Source organism: Oxyura jamaicensis, chromosome 1 (genome assembly GCF_011077185.1).
Source record: "Oxyura jamaicensis isolate SHBP4307 breed ruddy duck chromosome 1, BPBGC_Ojam_1.0, whole genome shotgun sequence".
Lineage (NCBI taxonomy): Eukaryota > Metazoa > Chordata > Aves > Anseriformes > Anatidae > Oxyura > Oxyura jamaicensis.
Genome location: NC_048893.1, coordinates 30024833 through 30040558, shown reverse-complemented (window position 1 = coordinate 30040558; position 15726 = coordinate 30024833). Strand labels below are relative to the sequence as shown.

The 15726-nt window shown below is 35.8% G+C and overlaps 1 protein-coding gene across 41 annotated transcripts in view; it reads right to left on the bottom strand.

Annotated features, from left to right (window-relative positions):
• NRCAM (neuronal cell adhesion molecule) overlaps positions 1–15726 on the bottom strand; it is a 150464-nt gene that overhangs the window by 55929 nt on the left and 78809 nt on the right. For 23 of the 41 annotated variants that reach the window (XM_035325672.1, XM_035325682.1, XM_035325858.1 and 20 more), the window contains 8 exons: positions 11265–11450; positions 8605–8622; positions 6543–6648; positions 3836–4032; positions 3153–3275; positions 2645–2815; positions 2132–2188; positions 280–391 (listed from right to left, as the gene is read on the bottom strand). In XM_035325672.1, coding sequence (XP_035181563.1) covers positions 280–391; positions 2132–2188; positions 2645–2815; positions 3153–3275; positions 3836–4032; positions 6543–6648; positions 8605–8622; positions 11265–11352 — 872 coding nt within the window. In that variant the 5' untranslated portion in view covers positions 11353–11450. The remainder of the gene's footprint in view (positions 1–279; positions 392–2131; positions 2189–2644; positions 2816–3152; positions 3276–3835; positions 4033–6542; positions 6649–8604; positions 8623–11264; positions 11451–15726) is intronic. The other 18 variants (XM_035325913.1, XM_035325735.1, XM_035325789.1 and 15 more) reach the window with 3 other exon arrangements.

Sequence of the window (15726 nt, the reverse complement as noted above, 5' to 3'; positions counted from 1 at the left end):
TGCCCAAGGTTATTCTATGACATTTCTTGCTTGTGTCCTGAAAACAGAGGCCTTCTCATATGTTTAACACATGAGAAAAATAGATATGTTCATAGTCAGTTTTAAAATTTGCTAATTTCCAAAACGATGGACTTCCTTAAAAGTCCTCTTTCCATTTTACATTTCTATTTCTTTAAAATACTTAAGCTTACATAGCAGTAACGTTTTAGGCATCTGTGAAATGTTTCCCTCTGATTCTGAGTTTTTATTTAGAAAAGCATGGTCTAAAAAGTAACTCACAATCCTGCTGCAATGCACTCCAACAAAAGGACATTTCCTCTGAGTTCCACTTTGTTACTTGTGGTACCGGTTGGTGTTAGAAGAATTGGTGGCCTCTCTGTAACTGGCTTGGCTGGAACAAGAAAAAATAAAATAATTAATTTTTATATTTTATTTTAATATTGATCAAATTCATACATCCCTTCTCACATTTTGGACAGAGATTTTGATGCACACAGGCCACTTAATTAAAAATTAACGTTACACACCTACATAGTTCAACAAATTAGGCTTTTGACAGATATAACATAATCATATCTCAACTCGTTTAATGCTAATTTTGAACACGTACCTGAAAACATTTGTTATTGAAGAGGGGAGCATTTGATATACAGTTCTTACATACACAACTACATATGGATGCATACTGAGTACAAGGTTACTTAGGTGAGTAAGTGAAAGCCTGAATGTTACAAAAAGTTTCTGGGCTTCCATCAAAACACAAATAGAGCAAAATTATTAAATTCAAAAATATAATCCAAGGTGTCACATGGTATGCTCCACTTTGAAATATGCTTTGTTCAATATTTTCCAGACAATGTGAGACATCTCTGGAAATTTAACCATGTCTTCTCCTCTCACTAAATAATTAAATTTATTTCAAACTGTTTCCCGGTCCGAAAATAATGAACCACTGATTACCCACAGGTTTACCACAGTCAACAGACAGCTATAAGACCTATTTCTGACATTATATTCTGTCAGCTTCTGAAGTTTACTATACAACTTAAAGTTGGGAGAGAAGGGTGGTCTAGTGTGAAGAACACAGTCAACAGTTAGAGGCAATTAGTCTACCCAGTTTCAGCACTGTCTCATTTTGCAGGACTATGAAAATTGAGGGAATTATTTCTGGTATTTCTGAGTTGTAAGCCAGCTGAATGTTTTCCTTATTAACAGTAGTTAATACATCATTTTATGTTCAGGTACATATTTCTTTTTTGTTCTTAAATGAGATCATATTTTTATGCAGAGAATTAAAATACTCTGTGCTTCAATATACTTCAGATTATAGTAAGTTATGATTTAATATATACAAAGACTAGCTTGACAGGGAAAAAGAGAAATCAGAACAAATATGTATTTTCTAACTATCTCACACAACATTAGGTGGGGAGTCTAGATGCTCAGCTGCTATGGTATGAATCTTACCCCAAAGTCAGCCTTACTGAACACACATGCACCTGCTTAGGAGAATTTCATTCACAATATACAAAAGGCCATTCAACATATATTAATGAAAAGTCTCAAACACCAAACAAACAAAATGCACCTTTCCCCTACAAGGTTATTTATACAGATAATATTAAAATGTTTAGATTTTAATTAATTCAGTTCAACTCAACATTCATGAAATACGTTAAAAATGAATGGTACATTCAAGGAATTATTAAATATGAAATGTGTTTGTTAAATGCTTAATTGTTGTTATTTATTATGCAGCATGTGATATTGAATAGTCCTAGTGATAATGAACAAATCACACTACTTGTAAAATTGGAGGAAAAATATAAACAAGCTATACAGTATAGGAGCAAATCGACAACCGGTAAAATCTGTATCAGTGTGAAAGGACTCTTATTTTAAGAGTTGGTATTTTTATGAAGCATATGTTACAGTAACATTAAAACATTAGCTATTTGAAAGAATCACACTGTGCTGTCCCTTTCTAAAGCATGTATTATCACCAGTACTAATAAATACCTTTATTAGAAATCAAAAAGGGAGCTAAAGGTTAAGTAGCCATGGAGGTAAAGTTAGTTATCTAAATGCTACTGTGAAACAGGGAATATCAGTGGGGACCAGTGTAACTCACCACCATAAATATCAGTGTCACTCAAATTAGCAGCTATAGTGTCATTCAATGAATCCACTGAAATAAACAGAATATCATGAAGAATGCATAAAAGAGGGATAAATCAAAGTATTGGGAATCAAAAGGTGATGATATGGCCATAGTGAGTTAATCAAATGATTGATTAATTTATTTCAATATTTACAGCAACAATAGCTTGATATTCTTGATCATGAAAATCATTTTAAAAGTTATTTTTTACACTATATTTTCAATAATCCAAATCGTAGAAAACATTTTTTGCAAGAGACAAAACCTACTAAGGGGGAAAGAAGACAGCTTTTAAAACAGATTACATAGAAAGAAAACTGGAGATTACGTTTTAAGTTTTAAAGAGCAATGCAATTTCTTATTCAGAATTAAAACAATACAATTCCCTAGCATACAACTACTAAAGTTGGGCAAATCACCTGAGACTTCTGGATGAATACTATGCAAGTATGTAAGTATGTAATTAGGTAATGCAATACCTACTTGAAAAGACTTTTACAGAAATGGGTTGTTTCTGTTGTATAGTTTGTGTATGATTAAATCTTGCATAGCAGATATAGTCCTCACGGGTGTCTTCTGGTTGCACGTTTGAAAAGTAAAGGTCTCCATTTAGACCTTGGGAAACTCTTTCACTCTGAGGCAGCCTTTGGAAAGCTGAGGAAAAATAAGAAAACATTTATCTCAACTATCATACATATTCCATTGTTATGATTTGCAGACTCCACATTTATTCCATTACATCTTTTGTAGGTTTGTAAATATGTATACCTTCAGAAGTTCCTTGTAGGGCTCCCTTATCCTGCCATTCTTCCTCAGTGTTAATTTATGACTTACATTAAGCTCTTCATCTGCTTTTGACTTCATGCTTTTGGGCTGCATATCTGCTAGTTTATTCATTTCTACAGAACTGGAAATTCTTTATAGTCTTGGTAAGTAATGATCAACTATGTAGAAAAACTGTGAAAAGTAAACTAAGTCAAAAGAAACTCACCATTATCCATCCAAAATATTATAGGTGGTGGTAAGCCAACCGGAGGTCTGCAGTGTAGTACTAGAGAATCACCTTCTCGGACCTGGTTTGGTTCTAGTTTTTCTTTAGTCCACAAAGGGGATCCTATAGAAAGTGATTTAAAAAATTAGACCTTCCTGAAATAATATGTTCTAATAAAACCTATGAGAATGACAGATTTTAAGATGAGGAGCTTGAAAAACTGTTCTGAGATTAAAATCACATAAAAAGCTGTAGAAGCAGTTTATCATTAATTAAAATTTTTGAGCTTTATCATCTTTTTGGTCTCAATATGTTCTGAATTAAAGCTATTATAAAAACTATGGAATACAACCATCAGAAAGATAGTTGGAATTGCCCTCAACCATTCTGTGCCTTAGTTTTAAGCAGTTTATCCAGATTGTAATGTCATAAATACAAACCAAATTTTAAACATCTCAGGTCATCCAGATGTACTGACAAAAATTAGGAAAGCATTTTGGTTATTAAATATTCTAAGAAAGTTTGGGGGATATGCAATATATTATAAAATCTGAATATCAGGAATTACACTTTCAATCACTTTAATGACGTATTTTTTTTAAATGGAAAAGAAGAAAATGAAGCAAAACATCCATAAGAAAACAAATACATCTCTTTCACATTTTAGTTGGAGTTCCACTTACTAGAAGGCCTTATAACAATATTGTTGGAGATGGCTGCTCCTCGTTCATTTCTTGCTGTACACTGGTATACTCCTTCATATGCTTCTGCCTTCCCACCATTCATAATGTTTATGACAAGGGTTCCTGAATTTGGTTTCATTGTTACCTGTTCATCTTTATCTATATCAAAATGAGTTCCATTGCGTGTCCAGGAGAAGCTAAATAATAAAAGCGAAAAGAGAAGTTGCTTCTTCGGTTGCCTTTTGTATACTATATGAAGAAAACCGTGAAAAAAAAAGTCATTTTCAATGATACATAGTATTTATTCCTTAGCAGGTAAGTAAGAATTGTTGCCAAACTAAATTAATCAATAAAGTAAATAGCAAATTAAGAAATACTTTTTTAATATAAGAAATCTGCCAACAGTTTAAGATAAAAGGCTTGGCTGAACTTGTTAAAGGAATCCTTTTCAAAGTCAATATTTTTATTTTAAAAATTACAATAAAAAATGCAGATATTAATCATATATGGAAAAGAACTGATTTATTTTCTACTAAAAGTAATATAGTAACATCTGCTAGAACAGATATTCCTAAAGCTACATTAGCATTTCCACTTTAAAACCTATTGTTGAAAGGTTTTATAAACCTGCCTTTAAAAACTTGCTCTGGGCTGAAATGCATCATCTTGGGTCCCAGCAGGAAATCATTTCTCATAATTGGCTTGGCCATTTTAAAGTTCAGCACATGAATTAAAGACTGTAGTGAGTTTGATTTTTTTTCACTACTCTAACACAAAGACTTATGATTCATTAAATGAAATGTTGCAGTCTGATAGTCCATAATTAATCTAGTAGTTTTATACTGGTGTTAAAAGAAAGGATATTTTGAAAACTAGCCGCTAGAAATGAAGACTATTTGAACTCATTTAAAAATTGTAAAAAGCCAGGATTTGCAGCATCCATCTTATACTACCGTAAACACCAATTCTTTAATTTTTAGTTAGTTTTTTAAATTTCTGATTAAGATTTGTTAATGGTCAAATGTACAGTTATACAGAGCTAAACCAATGCCTGTGAAGTCTCGAGCACTCAGTTTTGAATGCTGTGAACAGCATGTTTTGTACTTGTTACACTTCTGCTTCATAAACTTTGACACACACAAATACTGTATATGCTTACAGGTTAGAATGCTACCTGGAAGCATCCATATATATGGTACTGGAAAAGCTCCAATTTTAAGTCACTTAGATTATGCCCTGACCTCCTGCAGCTGGACAGCAGGACCGGACTTGCTATTTGCACTTTGTGGTTTGAGAGAACAGAAGAACTGGACCTGACCAGCTGCCTCGCACTGCAGTGGTGTTGGTTTTGGGAGGACCTGTGTGCACAGTGAATGAATAGTGAACCTTTTTCTGAGGGCTTTGCAGGTAAAGCTGCAGAATGTTGGGTTTCTGTAGTCCTCAGCTACCAGTAATGCTGTGAAGAGTGTGTGGAACTGTAATGTAGCTTCACATGAGAGGTGACAAACCCCTGAACTTGAGATACATAGAAGTCAGAACCTTTGCTGCTCAAGCGCCAGGTAGAAGAACATCCATAAATCTTTATGCCAGCTTTGTGCTACAATGCCATGGCATTATGCCTGTCAAATTAAAATGCTCATAAAAAGTGCAACATTATGATATTCTTATTATTAACAAAACACTAAAAAGGGTGACAGTATCACAGAAAATCTCCATCTTCATCATTCTGCTTCTGCTTCACCATTCAGCATGATAATGACCGTGATCCTAAGGCAACCAGAAAGAATAATGTAGGAAAACATCAGTTATTCATATTAAGTATATTTAATGAGCTTGGTATGTGTCTGAGGAGCAATTATAGACTGATGTTGCTAATAAATTGTAGCGTAACTGTACTGAGAACACAGTGATGCACATTTCTGTTTACAGTCCCAGAAATCACAAGCAGTTACTGGCAATGGAAGAAGGCACCACTGCTACTGAGATTCCAGTGCAGGTATTCAGCAAAAATATTTGGAAGCTCCTCATCTGCAGATCCTGAAGCAGGGTTTTAAAACAGAAGATGATCAGGATTCCAAACTATACATAGCATTGCCATTTTTGCTAAAAACAAAACTCAAGACCTGCAAATACACTGGATAAATCAAGGCTGCTGATCATTTAGCCATAGACTGATACACTTTACTGGACTCCCAACAAAATACTTACGTATTTCAAGATGAACCTCATAAAAGGAGCATTTTAAAAAACGTTGAATAAAAATTTACTAATGTTATTCTGAATTTATTCAATGCGCATTCTTCTTAGACACTATGCCTAAATCAGAAATGTGCTCCAATTTAGTATGGCATACCTTTTAGTGCTTTCCATAGACACTTACCTATCTGCTCCTTTACCAATCTAGTATTATTTTGTTGCTAGAGCTTTGAGGAGAAAAAAACTACTACAGTTACTTGCTGACTACAGAAAAGTTTAAATCTCAAGGATAAGCATAGTCAAATATATATATATATATATATATATATATTTATATATATATATGCCACTTTCTGGCAGCTGTTTAAATTTCAACAGTGGGAGTGCATGCATGTTTCTGTGTGTGCAAGCATACACATAAGAAAGTAGGTTAGTTTACAAAATTTACATTATTTTCTCCCAGTTTTCCTATTTTATTAGGCCTACACAAGCAAAATAAGATGCTACTGACCTGGGAGGTGGCTTTCCTTTTGCTTCACACTGTATTACAATATTCTCTCGAGGGTCAACGATATAATCTTTTGGAGATTGCTGAGTTATCGTTGGAGGCTGGGACACTTCATTGTGGAATATAAGAAACAGAAAGGAATTTAAAAATATCTTCAAAGCATCAGCAAGACAGTTATGTAAATGGAGAAAGCAGAACTACAATAAGCAGCAAAATCATCAACAAAAGACTGGGATTAAAGTATCCTTTGTATTTGGAGGCTGAAACCCTCTACTCCTCTAGATCAGTGTAGCTATACTACTTACAAGTGAGCTATGTCAGGTTACAGTGGAGGAAAATCTTAGTCAAGAAGCTTATTGGATATCATTTCTATACAGCAGATTCCAATAGGCCTTCATGAAGCCAAAGGACACTCGAATTCCAACATACCTCAGATGAACAGTTGTGAGATATAAACCCACACAAAACATTTTTAACACACGGAATGAAAAATATATATTACTTTTTATTTCTACAGATTTGACATACTTCCATATTCTCCATGGTTGTAAACTTTTCAGAAATTTATCACGCTCAACATACTGAATTAATCTACAAAGCATGCATTTAGGAGCTACTTTTCAGGAGTAAAAGAGTTAGAAGTAAAAGATGACAAAAATAGTAACTAAGAGTTTCCAAATAGAGTAAGTATTTGGAAAATTCCAGTAGCGATTCTCCTAAAAGAAAAATAACAAAAATATAATTAATCTTGTGAATTGCCCCAGGAGAAACAAACATTTAAATTTGATTTATCAAGCATTCTGGAATTATTAGCATAAAATAGAATTTATTTGCCTGATAAAGTGGATGGTGCCTACCTATTTAAAGTAATTTATAATCTATTGCATTATCTATGAACATTTTTCATAGATAAATCCTGTTTATGATAATAAGATAATGAGAAATGTGTCTTCCTCAGTATTATCAATCTATTTATAGCTTAGTGTCAACTAAAGGAACCAGTTTAATAACATCCTTGCAAAAATGCCTGTGCAGATATTGTAAATACACTCTGCTACTACTTTGGGGTCACTCCTAGCCAAAGTATTTCAATCATTAGTTAACTGTGTTCCCGTGTCTCACTCTAGCTAGTTAAAACTGTAAAACTGGGATTTTTAGTTTAAGTCTTCCCTACCATTATACATGAAGTAAGGATTCTGAAGGAAGATGTAGTGGTCTATAAAGCACTCCCCTCAAGAAATGGCCAAAAAAAAATAGTATCATGGCATCGTAATGAGATATAACAGCTAAGTGGGAAAGAACAGGCAATGCAGAGCTAGCTTGTGCTCTTCTTCCTCACTGCAGAAAGGAGAGTGATTAAAAAATGAAAGCAATGTTGCTACATGATAAGGACTTTTTGTGTATTTAGAGAAGCAGTTATAGTCCTTCTCCCTCTCAGAGGCAGTTCACAGGGTCAGTACAAATCAGATGCTTTCTTGGGAAAAGCAAGCATACTCTGAAAAGGGACATGACATGAGCAATGTACCACATACAGTATATTCCTCGCATGCACATCAATGACCTGAAGGCTATGCACTGAACTTAAAACTCATTAAATTAACCATGATACTAGAGCTGTGTTAGAAGATCCCGTAAAAGATTACGTATATTTAAATAACTGTATACACTCTTTTTAAGGACATAAAATATGTCCAACTCAAACATGTAAAATAGCATATATTTTACATGTGCTACATATATTCCAATGATTTTTTTATCAAGTATATTTACTCCTGAAAGTACTAGTTAAAAAAAAAAAACACTGCTCATGCTGATATTAAGAATTTTAATGTTCAGATAGCATACAATCAAAAATCATACGACTCATTGGATCAAAATACCAGAAAGTTTCATGTACAGTAGCGTTTTCTGAACATTGCATGCACAAAGCATCTAGCCACAGCAAAAAATAAATAAATAAAAAAGAAAGAATCACACATTTTGTTGGACTGCATACTCAATTTGCAACACAATCAGTATTAATTTTCAGCAGCACACAGTCTAGTTTTTGTGGACAGGAACTTACATTCTTCTAGAAGTTTTGCTTTTATTCCCCCATCAGAATCAGCAGGTGAATGGAAAATGGAGATTAAAGAGAAACATTTGTTAGTTAAAAGAAAATTAGCATTTTTGAGAGGGAAGATAATTATGTCTGAAAAGTGCATTGGTCACCATGAAAAAGAAAACTGCTAGTATTGTAACCTGGGCCATGATGCCTTCAATTCCAGCAATGATTTCTGTGGTGTCAGAAATTACTACAATTATCTCAAAGTTCGTGGCATAAGGACCTTTTCTAAAGTGTTGCCTTTTTAAGGGCAAGTGTGGTATGTGATTTTGGCCTTCCAAGGACACAAACCACTGATACATAGGAGAGAGGAAATTAGAATTAATGGAGTGCATTGCCCTCATGCTGCAATCAAAATCAATCTCCCCGTATGACCAAACGGAAGAACAAAGAGAAAGCTTCAGGCTAGAATTACTCTTACAAAAACAAAAGCATTTAATTCTACTCAACAGGCACGCAATTCCTTTTAGTTTGAAAAATAACTAAAAGGAAAAAGTCATTTCGTTTTTTACATCTTCTTTGCTTCAGATATTTTGCATATATCTCTCTTCATCATTAAAATTTCAGAGCGAGTAAACTGCTTTTGGTCAGCTACACTCTCAGTCGTCGCTCACCTACAGAGAGACACTGAAGAGCATAAAAACTGCTAACCCGGATGAAACCTAAGGTCCAAATAATCAAGTATTTTCTTACCACCAGGTTTCTGTGGTGGGTGTGTGGGGAAGACTCACAGAAAATACAACATAAGTCTTTATTTTGTGGTGCTCTCCCAGATGCCATTCTAACCATTATTTATGAAAACAGTAACATAATTACAGACATAATTTCAGTTAATATAATCTTTGGCTAAAAATTGAAGTATGTGACTTTATCAGATCTAACACAGCTATTAAATATTATGTAGTACAGACCATGTTAATTGAGAGTTAATGTGATACATCTAAAAGGGCTACTCATTTTTGTCTGCTAATGCATTCCTGGTTAATTTAAGCTGAGGTGGTGCTCTTTACAGGAGATATTAGAATGGTGCACAATTTACATCAGTTTCTAAACTACAAGGTGTTAAAACAATATTTCTAGCCTGCAAAAAAACATTTGTGGAGAAAAATTAAGTTTAGAAAATTAAGACTTTTGTTCATCATACTTTTAAAGCTCTTTATAAACCACAATTTAACATTCTAAAGGCATTCACAGCACTACAAGTCTTGTCATTTATATATATTGATCTTGTCACAGAAATAAAGGTCATTGGCTTGAGAGGCTTGGAAATATGTATGGGGGGGAAACACACTGAAGCAGTTGCACTTCATGTCAATGATTATTAAAGAAAAACATGCATTTATGGAAGGGAGGAAGGTACCAAAAACACGAGGGTAAAGAAAAGCCATGAGGATCAGAATCCTAGGTGAATTTACTGATGTATTAATTCATCAATTTAATGCCAACCCTGATGTACTTTTCTCTGGTAATTACTCTAACAAATGAATAGTCAATGTGAGGTGCAACATGGTTCACTGAATTCTGAAAATGTGATCATGTTATATTAAGAAGAAAATAACAACCTGAAGCATGAATAAATTCATAGAATTAGCTATTAGGGCTATAAAACACAGCAGTTACCATTGCTTACTTTTCATCTACCTTCAAGGCTCTGTTTTCCCACTATCACAGTCTAGAGTAAGACACAAAAATTTCATATCCTGGGATTTCACCCCTTCTAGATGTTTCCTGACTGGTTAAAGCTAGAGTTCCCTGTTCAGCAAACATGCTCTTATGTAAAAGTTAGATACTTAATTCTTTTCAGGCACTGCTTAGGAAATCTAAGAGCTTAACTTACTCTTTTGGATCAAAAAGCAAGATGCTTCCACAGTGTGGGTATTTGAATCTTTTACTGGATCTCGTATAATCTCCTGGAAACCTCTTATATGAAGATAAGTGTGCCTGTTTCACAGCAAATAGGAACTGTCCTGTTTTTTTTGTTTGTTTGTTTGTTTTTGTTTGTTTGTTTGTTTGGGCAGTTTGTTTTGTTTGGGCAGTTTGTTTGGGCAGAGCAGATTGCCCAGGAGCATGGCTTTTGAAGATTTCCAAGGAGGGAGAATCCATAATTTCTTTGGGCAGCATGTTCCAGTGCTCTCTGTCACCTGTTCAGTAAAGAAGTGCTTCCTGATGCTCAGACAAAACCTCTTGTGCTCCAGTTTTGTGCCCAGTGCCTCTTGTTCTGGTACTGGGCACCACTGAAAAGCGTAGGGCTCCATCCTCTTTGCACCCTCTCTTTAGGTCAATTGAAATTGCCAATCTGATCTTAGTTTCACAGATAATTAGCGTTTAGCTGGGCTTCTCTGCCCTTCTTTGTTTTGATCGACTAAAGCGTTCAATAAAGACACACTACAGTGGTATATCTGAGAATCCTCTGTTAACCTTTCTCCAGTGAATCATGTAAGATATTTTAAATGCAGATTTTGAAAACCTTCAGTAAATATTCATAATCATAATGTCCTGACTGAAGTGAGCAAACACACTCCATGTTCAGTTCCATGTTGGAGCTATCTTCATCCTCCTATACTGAAATTATTTAACTAATCTTCCATTATTCTGCAGTTATTTAGCAAGTTAATACTTACAGTCAAGAGGTACATCCAATGCAGAAATCATTTGGTACAGAAAGAAAACCAATGAAGCTTTGCTTGCAGATATGCTATTTTTCATCATGATTTTAGGCTGTGTTGAGTAAATCACACTTGAAGAATGAGGTCCAACTTCATCAGATTAGGTAGCTTGGAACAGTTATGTAAATACAGACAAGAAACCTGGCAGATAAAATAAAAGAACAACAACATGTAAATACTATGGAGAGTTGAGTGATCTTATGTTAGTTAACATATCAGTCTACTTATTATATCCATGGATCCTTTCTACACCATGTGCTCTACTGAAATCCAAGCAGACATCCAGAAGTTCCTAGGATACCTAGATCAGAATACTTGCAGGAATTCCTAAGGAAGATAGTGAATGCTGATAACTTTGTTGAGTGGAAATACAAATGGTTTTTCTAAGAAGGATAAATCTTCAGCTCTAGTTAAAAAACAGCATATATTAGAGATAATAGTCACCTGAAATAGATTTTGGTAATAAAAACTCTGAATGCCCACCTCATCTCTCTTTCAAATACCCTGAATAAGTCTTTGAAGGAGTTATTTTAGGCATCTACTCTAATGAAAACATCTCTGGCCAAAGATTTGCTAAGTGAACTATGGGATCTAACTTAGACAACTTAGTTCTCCCCTTTTTGAGCTGTTTCTAAGAGACAGCTGTAGACTGAATACGAAAGACTTTATGGATTGCCGTGCTGAGGTGCTGGCTTATATACTATATAGGAACCTAGGCTCCTACTCCTGGATTTCTGATTCCAGCCATAAAAAATGGCATAAAAATACTTGTCATATCTAGCACGAATGCCAAAATCTAATTAACTATGAGCACACTATGAAACTCTCTTCTTGCCTATGTGAGGAAGTGGCAGAAATGAAAATCCAGGGAAATCTTTTTTTGAAATAGACTAGGTCTTCCTCCTCAACCAAGAATGAGCAACCATATTAAACTGAGGCAGAAGAATGATTCTGATTCCCTTCTTATTTTCACTGCATTCAAGACCATGTTCTAACTTTGAAGAACATTGAAAGGTTAAAAACTAGCTACTGGTGAGCCCCATCATCAACGGTGACCTACAAAGAACTGTAAGAATACAGCCTTAGAAATCCAAATGTTGCTTACCCAACAGCAGTAGCTGGACATCAGCTGAGAAAGTGCTTTTCATATGCCAGACTGACCAGAAAGTTCACAGTGATCAGCAAGAACTTATCTTTAAGAGAGCATTTCACAAGCTATGCATATAAATGGAAACCACAATGCTATCAAGTCCACAAGAAGCAAAAGTTGCAGAGAAACAGCTGCCTTACAAATACTATTGTAATTCATGAAGCTGATTTATTGATTCCTGAAGTTACTTAAACCAGTCTATGCAAAGAATTTGGCTTAATCTTCAGTTTACAGAAAAAAAAAATGGTGTCTGAATTGCTGCCGTAAATGGGCTTTCTTATTGTATGGTCTTCTGATCAGAGACTGGATTGGGAAACCGGCACTGAGGTATAGGGCTCAACCTCTACTGACCTAGCACATCAAACTCTCTGATTCTTACTGTCACTCGAGTGTTTGTTTTGAGATCAAAACATCCCAGCAGGTTAAACTCCTAGACCCACATTGCTCCCTCGAGCTCCTGGGAACTGCTGACTAGGGCACCATGTGAGAGGGCAAATTACTTGTTCACATTCAAAGCTATCTACACTATAGGACATCATAACAAAACAATTAAGCATTTGTCATGGCTGATGGAGTGATAAGAAAACTCATAGGAAGCAAGAACACCTAAGTTCTAGCCCTTGCATAATTATTTATACAAACTGGAACTGCATGAGCAGAGAAGGTGGTCAGCCTAACTCCAAACTACCTGGTAAGTGGTTGAAGTGTACCACAAGGAGGCATGACAAGTGGATTCAGACTCTCCTACAAAAATAAACCAAACCCTCTCACATTCCAAATGAGCACCCTAACAGGCTGGAGCTTTTAACTGGGAAAGGGGAGAAACACTTCTGCCATCCCGTTTTTGGCACATAAGCTATCTGGTGGGTGTCCTCTGTTCCCTCTGCAGTCAGTAAGCTGAAGAAAGGCTTCTCTTTGGAATAATGCAGAGCACTCCAGGACGTTCCCTGCACTGAAGTGCTCTCCAGAAGAGCTGACTTCATCCCACGGACTACAGCTGTCTGCTTTTCTTTGGCTAGGTTTTCACAAAGTGCCCTCCTGATTTTTATGTAACCACTTCATTACATCACTGCAAGTTCACCCCTGAACTATGCATCTGTATTTACAAGCTGCTCTCTCTGTACAAGGTGTTTGACCTAGGATTTAGAGGACACTCTTTGTACTGTTTGACAAGCGAACCAAGACTTTTACTGTTTCTTCTCCCAGAAAAATGTCATTTCTCTTTAAGAAACTCTGAGAACTTGATTATTCACTTTAATGTCCCGTTCTTTCGTTGTGTGAATTGACTACTACAGTAATTTGAGAGTATTTTAGAATTAGCTGTATCCCCTTTGAACAAGTACAAATGAATACGTGAGCAATGGTGAGTCAGGCATATGCAACTGAAATGACTGTGAAAATAATACCCTTGAGAAAATGCCCCCCCTCATCCACCACTGCTATTGCAACATTCCAGTAAGATACCTCTTGAGTCCACTGCTGCAATGCCTGGGTGTGATGCAGGATTCAGCAGGCGGCGGGAATTACAAAGCTGAGCCCGCACACTGCCTTGGCATTCTGCACAGAGTCAACGTGCCCAGATGATTTGTGATAGAACATATTTAACTGAGAATGATTTTAGGTTCGTCAGCACAACTGCACGCTCTTGTTGAACGTATTCCTGATTACATCTGACATAATTCAGTATGAATGCAACAGCTGCTGACTGGAACTAAACGCTGTTTTGACATAATATTATCTGATACAAAGTACAGCCAGACTTCTAAATGCAGATCAACGTAAATACTTGAATTTCAAAACCTGAAATATTTATATAGCAGACTGCATTTTCCTCAAGCTAATTTACCTAGCAACTCTCATAAAACTCAGATACTTTGTCTTTTCCTTTTCATAGGAAAACACACAGATTTTGATAGGTCATTTGGGATTCTATTCACTGATTTGTACAAAATAAGATTCCCTGTGCTTACATACCTCTTATGTACATAAAATATCAGTTATGACACCTATGCTTCATGCTGAGATGCTCATTGTTAGTAAAAACATGGACTAAAGGTTGAAGCTATGGTGTAGCAAACAGCAGCCAAGGTAAATATTAATACATAAGCAAAATATAATAATATTTAATCACAAAGCGTAATATCATGTCTCAAAGGGGCAGCTTTTTATGTATTAGACAGGAGCTGGGATCAAGTGAGAGACATCCAATTCCCCCCCCCCCTTTTTTTTTTTAATTTTAAAAAGGATATGATCACTTTTTAAGGAGGGGCTACAGACAGACAATGACTGGGAGCATGAAAGCACCCATGAGCCCGAGGTAGAACATTTGGCAGCAGCACAAAACACAGCTTGGTGCCAGTGACCTCTTTGCTGTGACTCACACGTCTGGACACTTCTGATCAGAAAAAAAAAAAAAGACAATGACAAAAACAGATGCTCTGAAAACACCGAAGGAGCTAGGAAAAACAGCACTCATACGGAAGGGAGGCAGAATCTCAGTCTTCATTTCATACTGTAAATGAAATGGGCTGGGAACCTTCTCCTTAAAGAGCAAATGAGACATCACAGCTTACATCCCTTCCCCTCCAAAGGAAGCCCCCATACCACCTACACCATGGCAGCAGTCACTGAACCGTGCAATGCCCTGAATCACACCCAGCCATTCACACCCAGGCTGGCGGAGTGCAATGGTTGGCTCATGTCAAAATCTGCCCGAGAGAGTGATAACAACTGAACAGTGCATGATCATGAAATGCACACAGTACGCTGCACTTTACAACAGTATACTACTACCGAGTAGTGCTAATTACTGATTAGGATAATAATACAGACACACTCTCAGTGGACATCTTTAAGATTAATCAGTTAAGGCACAGCTGACAGAGGGAACATCCTTCTGTAGCTCCAACAGGGGTGGAACATCCTTACATTGTCTTTCACAAGAGCATGCTGCATCCTTGATTCCCTCATAACCGCAGCCACAATATCCTTCAAGAGGATGTAAGAGGTGTAAGAGAGTGTATTTACTGAAATTCCACCTAGTGCAATAAGCATATTTTTTAAGCATAATATTAATCTACAGAGTTTTGATGCAACAACTGATTATGTATTTTTCTATTCAATTAGATTATACTAAGACACAAAGATCTGTATGAATGTCACTTCCTCTGTTTCATCGGTCTAACACCTGTATTTTTTCTCACAGAGCGTATACAGCAAAAATAAACATTTTTCAAGGGAAACTGTTTCAAGGCCACCTTATATAAA